The 8824-nt window shown below is 48.2% G+C and overlaps 1 protein-coding gene across 1 annotated transcript in view; it reads left to right on the top strand.

The window, feature by feature from the left end:
• nptxrb (neuronal pentraxin receptor b) overlaps window positions 1–5822 on the top strand; it is a gene marked incomplete at both ends in the record, with an annotated part of 8415 nt that extends 2593 nt beyond the window's left edge. The window contains 4 exons of the mRNA XM_079219733.1: window positions 1043–1391; window positions 2409–2650; window positions 3940–4119; window positions 5577–5822. Of these exons, the coding sequence (XP_079075859.1) occupies window positions 1043–1391; window positions 2409–2650; window positions 3940–4119; window positions 5577–5822 (1017 nt within the window). The remainder of the gene's footprint in view (window positions 1–1042; window positions 1392–2408; window positions 2651–3939; window positions 4120–5576) is intronic.
• Between the last annotated feature and the right edge of the window lie 3002 nt (window positions 5823–8824).

Here is an 8824-nt window from a genome sequence, read left to right as displayed (position 1 = left end):
TTGTTGTCCTGTTGTCTTGTTGTATTGTTGTCCTGTTGTCTTGTTGTCCTGTTGTCCTGTTGTCTTGTTGTATTGTTGTCCTGTTGTATTGTTGTCCTGTTGTCCTGTTGTATTGTTGTCCTGTTGTCCTGTTGTCTTGTTGTCCTGTTGTCCTGTTGTCTTGTTGTATTGTTGTCCTGTTGTATTGTTGTCCTGTTGTCCTGTTGTATTGTTGTATTGTTGTCCTGTTGTCCTGTTGTCCTGTTGTATTGTTGTCCTGTTGTCCTGTTGTCTTGTTGTCCTGTTGTCTTGTTGTCCTGTTGTCTTGTTGTCCTGTTGTATTGTTGTCCTGTTGTCCTGTTGTCTTGTTGTCCTGTTGTCTTGTTGTCTTGTTGTCCTGTTGTATTGTTGTCCTGTTGTATTGTTGTCCTGTTGTATTGTTGTCCTGTTGTCCTGTTGTCTTGTTGTCCTGTTGTCTTGTTGTATTGTTGTCCTGTTGTCTTGTTGTATTGTTGTCCTGTTGTCCTGTTGTATTGTTGTCCTGTTGTCTTGTTGTCTTGTTGTCCCTCCTGTAAGCCCCTCCTTCCTCTGGAGTAACTCGTGACACTCGTTGCTCATGTCTCACACATGTGCTGCCCCAGTGCTTTGTGGGAAATCTCTCCCCTCTACCTTCAGACAGCAGAATAGAGACATAAATAACAGATGAGGCTGCTGGACAGGAAGGAGGCCGACACACACACACACACACACACACACACACACACACACACACACACACACACACTGCTGCATCACTGCAGCTTGTCTCAGTCAGTGTGAACCCCTCAGCAGCTCTCTGGAAATTATATATTTACATATATAAATACATATACATATATTCTTCATATATATATGAAGAATATATGTATATGTATTTATATATACATATGAAGAATATATGTATATGTATTTATATATGTATATATATATATATATATATATATATATATATATATATATATATATATATATGTATATGTATGTATATATACAGTTAAAGATAAAGTTAAAGTTTCTCCTGCAGGCGGAGATCGGTCCGGCCGCCTTGAACCTCACCGATGCGTCCGTGGTCTCCAGCGTTCCGACCGGTAACGCCGGCAGAGCTTCCGCTCCGCCTCCCGGCGGCGCCTCCTCCCCCCCACCCTCGGGGGGCCGCCGCCCCGCCTCCCCGGGCCCCAAGCCCCCACCCAAGGGCCCCGCCGGGCGCGGGAAGGGCCCCTGGAGCGTGGAGGACCTGGAGGGGGAGCTGGAGAGGAAGATCAAGCTGCTGAAGGAGGAGCGACTGACCATGAGGAAGGAGACGCAGGACCAGCACCAGAAGATCAACCAGGGCATCGACACCGTGGACCACCGGGTCACCGAGCTGGAGCACAGTGAGTAGAGGAGGAGAGGGAGGGGCTATGACTTCGCTAACGTCACCTGCCTTATAACGTTTACCTGCAGTGGGACGTCTCTAAAGTTACCTGCAGTGGGACGTCTCTAAAGTTACCTGTAGTGGGACGTCTCTAAAGTTACCTGCAGTGGGACGTCTCTAAAGTTACCTGCAGTGGGACGTCTCTAAAGTTACCTGCAGTGGGACGTCTCTAAAGTTACCTGTAGTGGGACGTCTCTAAAGTTACCTGTAGTGGGACGTCTCTAAAGTTACCTGCAGTGGGACGTCTCTAAAGTTACCTGCAGTGGGACGTCTCTAAAGTTACCTGCAGTGGGACGTCTCTAAAGTTACCTGCAGTGGGACGTCTCTAAAGTTACCTGCAGTGGGACGTCTCTAAAGTTACCTGTAGTGGGACGTCTCTAAAGTTACCTGTAGTGGGACGTCTCTAAAGTTACCTGCAGTGGGACGTCTCTAAAGTTACCTGTAGTGGGACGTCTCTAAAGTTACCTGCAGTGGGACGTCTCTAAAGTTACCTGCAGTGGGACGTCGCTAAAGTTACCTGTAGTGGGACGTCGCTAACGTTTACCTGTAGTGGGACGTCGCTAAAGTTACCTGTAGTGCGACGTCTCTAAAGTTACCTGTAGTGGGACGTCGCTAAAGTTACCTGTAGTGCGACGTCTCTAAAGTTACCTGTAGTGGGACGTCTCTAAAGTTACCTGTAGTGGGACGTCGCTAAAGTTACCTGTAGTGCGACGTCTCTAAAGTTACCTGTAGTGGGACGTCGCTAACGTTTACCTGCAGTGCGACAACGCTAACGTTTACCTGCAGTGAGGTGTTGCTAACGTTTTCTCCTGTCCCTTGTCTCCTGTCCCATGTCTCCTGTCTCCTGTCTCCTGTCTCCTGTCTCCTGTCCCATGTCTCCTGTGCCATGTCTCCTGTGCCATGTCTCCTGTCTCCTGTCCCATGTCTCCTTTCAATTGTCTCCTTTCTCCTGTCCCTTGTCTCCTGTCTCCTGCAGCTCTGACGGAGCCGTCCTTCCCCGACGGCTTCGTCTTGTCCTTTCCCATGAGGACCAACTACATGTACGGCCTGGCGAGGAAGGAGATCACGGAGATGTACGCCTTCACCGTCTGCGTGTGGCTGAGGGTCAAAGAAGACGGCATCGGCACCCCGTTCTCCTACTCCGTCCCGGGACAGCCCAACGAGCTGGTGCTGCTGCAGGGAGTCAACCACCCGGTGGAGCTGCTCATCAACGACAAGGTACCCGGGGGTCTCTGCAGAGATCGAGGAATCTGGAATAAACATCTTCTTCTTCCAGTGGGAAGCGGGTGTTTCGTCCCCTCGAGGTTTAGCTTGTCATGTGTCAAGTGAAACGAGCCGCCATGGAAATCCTTATGAGCTCATTATGAGCTTGTTATGATATTGTGATCAGTCTGCATATGACTTCGCTGACGTCACCGGCATTATGACTTTGCTAACGTCATCTGCCTAGCATTACCTGCCATGCAGCGTCGCTAACGTCACCTGCCTTGTGACGTTGCTAACATTACCTGCCGTGCGATGACGCTAACGTTTACCTGCAGAGTGACGACGCTAACGTTTAGATGCAGTACACCGACACGAACATTTACATGCAGTGCGACGTCGCTAACGTTTACCTGCCGTCAGTGTTGCCTCTAAGCTGCGGCCGCACAGGCCAGTCGAAGTGGCCGCGCAATAGATTTTTCAGACCGTGCACATTTTTCAGACCGCACAAAGATTTTTTTTCAGGGGTTAAAAATCTTTTTTGCGCCAGTGTTTCTGAGATAGGAGTGAGCCATCCTCGCAATAATAAGATCTTTGATGTGACGTGTCGAGTCTTCTTGGCCAATCAGCGTCCCGTTTCTCGACATGCGCTCTCTGTACCTCTGCTAGCGCTCTTTAGAGGGAACATTGCCTGCCGTGCGACGACGCTAACGTTTACATGCAGTGCGACGACGCTAACGTAGCCTGTAGTGCAACGACGCTAACGTTTACCTGCCTTGTGACGTCGATAACTGTACCTGCCGTATAACATCGATAACTTTACCTACCTTATGACGCTAACATTACCTGCAGTGTGACGACGCTAACATTACCTGCAGTGCGACATTGGTAATGTTACCTGACGTACGACAACGCTAACATTACCTGCAGTGCGACGTCGCTAACGTTACCTACTGCTTCACTAACAGGTGGATGTTCTGCCTGCTGGTCACATGCTGTGATGAACTGCTGCCTCCTCCATGAGGCTTTTATTCACTCATCTTTCAATTCAGTTTATTTTAACGTCACGGCTAAAAACCCATTTATTCTCCTCGCTACACAAAAGGATCAACTACAACAGATGTTGCCCTTGAAAAACACACATGTTTAAACCCACAAAGAGAAAGAAAGCAGCAAACACACTTCAGTGAGGAAAGCTTTCTGCAGCTGGTGTTTCATAAAGTGCATTAATGTTGACCTTTAAAAGAAGGACGGTCCACATTGTGTCACCTGGTAAAGACCGCTGTGTGCTCTCTGGCCTGCAGGTGGCACAGCTGCCTCTGTCTCTCCCAAAGGACCAGTGGCAGCACATCTGTGTGAGCTGGACGCTGAGGGACGGGGTGTGGAAGGCCTACCAGGGGGGCAAGATGAAGGGCAGGGGGGAGGGGCTGGCTGCCTGGCATCCAATCAAACCAGGAGGAGTCCTCATACTGGGACAGGAGCAGGTGAGATGTCAATCAACCAACAGATGGATGGATGAATGAATGGATGGATGAATGGAGAAATAAATGGATGGATAGATATATGAATGGGTGAATGGATGGATGAATTGGTATATAAATGGGTGGATGAATGGGTACATAAATAGTTAAATGGATGAATGGATATATACATGGATGAATGGGTATATAAATGGATATATTAATAGATATGTATAAATGGATGGATTGAATGATACATAAATGAGTGAGTGGATGGATGGATGGATGAATGGGTATATAAATGGGTATATAAATGGATATGTATAAATGGGTGGATGGAATGATACATAAATGAGTGAGTGGATGGGTGAATGAGTATATAAATGGGTATATAAATTGATATGTATAAATGGGTGGATGGTGTAAAGGGAGAGCTATTTCAAGAGAGCATCATTAGTGTTTTCACACATGCACAGACTCACACTGGGCTGCCTCTCCCTCATTAGTGAGACACCAGCGTTACGTAACCGTTCTGAGGTCTGATATGAAGCTCCTCCCTGGAGTCAGAGGAGCAGCAGCCCGTCGTCGGCACATGAAGGAAAAACAGTCCAATTCTGCAAGATACTGCAATGATGCAACAAGATTTCATGGATATGAAATGAAGGAAGAGTGTTTGATGAATAATATAATTGATGAAAAAGAGGAATTGCTGTTGTGTGGATTGAACAGATTTTAATCCCAGGACATCCCTCTCACTCTAAAGGGGATGAACACTTTTAATCTTGTTTAAGGGGAATCATGAAAGCACAACATTTCTGTGCATGGATAGAGCTTCAGCCTGCTGTTTCACTCCTGTTACCTGAGGAGGGTTGTAGTTGTCCAAGATCAGAAATAGATTATATTAAACAACCCTAGTGTTAAATCCATAATCAATAACATGATTTATTGATGGTTTGTCACACACATGGAGGGTAACCTATCAGGCCGACATGCAGCACACTGAGCCGAACATAGTCACTGACGTCCTGGTTGAGACACTCTTGCGTTCTTTCTTCGTGAGAATTACTGGTTAGAGTTTTTCCACCTTAAATTTGATAAAAGTCCCATAATGGTTGCCATGGCAATAAGGCTGAGTGCACCTATTGCGGCTCAGTTTCAACCAGAAAGATTCAAAGGGAAGGAGCGATCTTTACGTAGCTCATCCAGTAGCAATACTTACGGAAACGAAGATATCACACGAATAAATGTTGTATGTTATCCATGTAACCATGAACCATGGAGTTTAAAGACTTTAAAAGACCACACACGGCGGGAAGGTGGAAGAATAACTTAACCTAACTAAGTATTACACAATCTTTTTCTCGGGTTGAAACAAAAGGCTAGTTCATGACTGCCGTACATTAGAAATATTCCCATTAAAAGCTTGTTCTCTTGAATCCTCCTTCTGGCATTCAACCTTCCTGTCTCTCTCTCTCTTGCAGGACACACTGGGCGGGCATTTCGACGCCTCCCAGGCACTGGTCGGGGAGCTTTCCCAGTTCAACCTGTGGGACCGGGTGTTGAAGCCGGCCGAGGTCGCCGCCCTGGCCGACTGCAGCTCATCGGCGCTGGGCAACATCGCCCCATGGACCGACCACGATGTGGACGTGTTCGGCGGCGCCACCAAGGAGTCCTTGGACCCGTGCCACGCCGCCCAGAGATCCAGCCCTGCCAGCCCCAAACAGTGAGGGGGGAGACCGCTGGGCGAGGTCCGCCAAGGCGTTGGATTCGTGGCGTTTAACGGTGTATCACAGTGGGGTTCACGGTGTTTTTATTGGGGAGGATCGGAGGCCCGCAGCGATTAAGAGTGTGTGTTTTGTTTTTAGTGCCGGTGTCCACGCTCATGTTTAGTCACAGAATCACTGGAGGCTGCATGGCTGGGGCGACTTGAACAGGACTCTTACGGACAGACTGACGCTCCACCATTCTGTCTTCTGTTCAGCAGACGCGGGGACGGTTCACCTTACCTGAGCTGTTCTTTACTAACACAGAGTTCTCATCCTGTGTCCAGTCGGTTGTGTCTAGTGCTAAAAAACTGAATTCTGAGACGCTTTCATTGGTCGTAGTGATTTCAGCACTCAATGGGGAGCAACGTGAGCTTTTCTTTGTTAACTGTATATGATCCTTCTGAGTAACGTTAAAACTGGTCTTAAACGGTGGTCTTATCAATGTATATTGTGTATTCTGTATCTCTGCTGATGTTGCTCTGTGCCAGTCTGCTCATCCTCTCACACACCTCAAAGAGACCGACAAGGGTCTCTACGAGTCAAACAAGGGTCTCTGAGAGTCAAACAAGGGTCTCAAAGAGAGGACAAGGGTCTCCATCTTCCTCTCATGGGCGGACGATGGTCTCCGTCTACCTCTCATGGGCGGACGATGGTCTCCGTCCACCTCTCATAGGCGGACGATGGTCTCTGTCCACCTCTCATAGGCGGACGATGGTCTCTGTCCACCTCTCAAAGGCGGACGATGGTCTCCGTCTTCCTCTCATAGGCGGACGATGGTCTCTGTCCACCTCTCATAGGCGGACGATGATCTCTGTCCACCTCTCATAGGCGGACGATGATCTCTGTCCACCTCTCAGAGACGGACGATGATCTCTGTCCACCTCTCAGGGACAGACGATGGTCTCCGTCCACCTCTCAGGGACAGACGATGGTCTCTGTCCACCTCTCAGGGACAGACGATGGTCTCCGTCCACCTCTCAGGGACAGACGATGGTCTCCGTCCACCTCTCTAAGGCGGACAAGGGTCTCTCTCCACCTCTCATAGGCGGACGAGGGTCTCCGTCCACCTCTCATAGGCGGACGAGGGTCTCCGTCCACCTCTCATAGGCGGACAAGGGTCTCTCTCCACCTCTCATAGGCGGACGAGGGTCTCCGTCCACCTCTCATAGGCGGACGAGGGTCTCTCTCCACCTCTCATAGGCGGACGAGGGTCTCCGTCCACCTCTCATAGGCGGACGAGGGTCTCCGTCCACCTCTCATATGCGGACGAGGGTCTCTCTCCACCTCTCATAGGCGGACGAGGGTCTCCGTCCACCTCTCATAGGCGGACGAGGGTCTCCGTCCACCTCTCATAGGCGGACAAGGGTCTCTGTCCACCTCTCATAGGCGGACGAGGGTCTCTGTCCACCTCTCATAGGCGGACGAGGGTCTCCGTCCACCACTCATAGGTGGACAATAGTCTCCGTCAACCTCTCATTGGCGGACGAGGGTCTCCGTCCATCTCTCAGAGACAGACGATGGTCTCCGTCCACATCTCATAGGCGGACGAGGGTCTCCGTCCACATCTCATAGGCGGACGAGGGTCTCCGTCCAGAGAAAACCTGATGACTCTCTCAGCACCAATCAGACACTTGATTAATTGTGACAAACCAGAGTGAGTTTGGTGAAACTGTGTTGTGTCCCTGAATGTAAACCCGATGGAATGTCCGTATATTAGCATGAGCAAAGTCACATTTCACTATAGAAACAAAGTACAGTGTTGATGTCACCCCACGGATCGGACCCTCACAGGAAGACAGGGAGGGACGTGCAGGACTTGATTCTGTGGCGGCCATTTTGAACAATCTGACTCTGCAGAAAGAAAAACTACTGTTACTTTTGTTCTCTTTGCAAACTAAAGAACAAACTAGACAGTAAAGCGTGGGCTGCATCTATTTGTCTCAAACACTGATGCATTTTCTCTCTAATGTTTTTTTTTTTTTTACTGCAAACACACATAGATCAATAAAGCATTAAATTAGTTGCTTCATTATTTTGGACCTTTTCAATACTCTCTAGTCGTAGATATTTAATGTAAATCTCCTTTAACAGAAATAACTCCCACATGAATGACACATAACAGCAGGTCGTCTGCATATCGTCACATAACGAGACCGCTGGGATGTTTAGGTTCAAAATGGACGTCACGGAAAAGAAGTTCTGCGGAACGTGGTTCAGGGTTCGATTCCCACTCACGTATCCAGTCAACGCCGTGCAGAAAAGTGAACTGTGGTTCAAAAATACAAATCCACTGTTACCTCAAGGCATCGGCCCCACATGCCATTCGTCACCCAGTTGTAAAGTGCCTGCCTGGGCTCTCATGCCCGAAATATAACGTTGAAATATTGTTATGTTTTATTCTTCTTCTTCTCTCTCTCTCTCTCTCTCTCTCTCTTTCTTTCTCGCTCTCTCTCTCTCTCTCTCTCTCTCTCTCTCTCTCTCTGTCTGTCTATCCGTCCGTCTTGCTTTTGGTTGTTGAAGGCTGTGACAGTGTTGCGCTTGTCCTTATTTGCATCTTCATGGATCTTCTATGATATTGTGAAATCGATGGATGAAATAAATAAAAATAAAAATGGTTATGGCATCAGTCCTGACTTGTATATCTCCAAAAATAAGATCAGAGAAATGTGTGCGTGCGTGTGTGTGTGTGTGCGTGCACATGGTGTAGTGGAAATGTTATATTCTTAATTGTAGTTTATCTTTTACAAACCTCTATATGCAAAGCATCTTCTCTGCTGCAGCTGTCAAATGCAAATGGCGACCACCGTACCTGGCATCAAGTAACCAGTCACGTGTCTGGACAGGTCATCGATTTATCCCACATGATCCAGTCCCTTTGTTCTTTGCCTTCACACCTTTCCTCCTGGGTATACATGTGAGTTGTCACTCTTCAGTGCAGACTCATAGTGCCTCTTCTCTGCAGG

This window comes from Taurulus bubalis, assembly GCF_910589615.1.
Source record: "Taurulus bubalis genome assembly, chromosome: 6".
Lineage (NCBI taxonomy): Eukaryota > Metazoa > Chordata > Actinopteri > Perciformes > Cottidae > Taurulus > Taurulus bubalis.
This window is presented reverse-complemented; position numbering and strand designations above follow the sequence as displayed.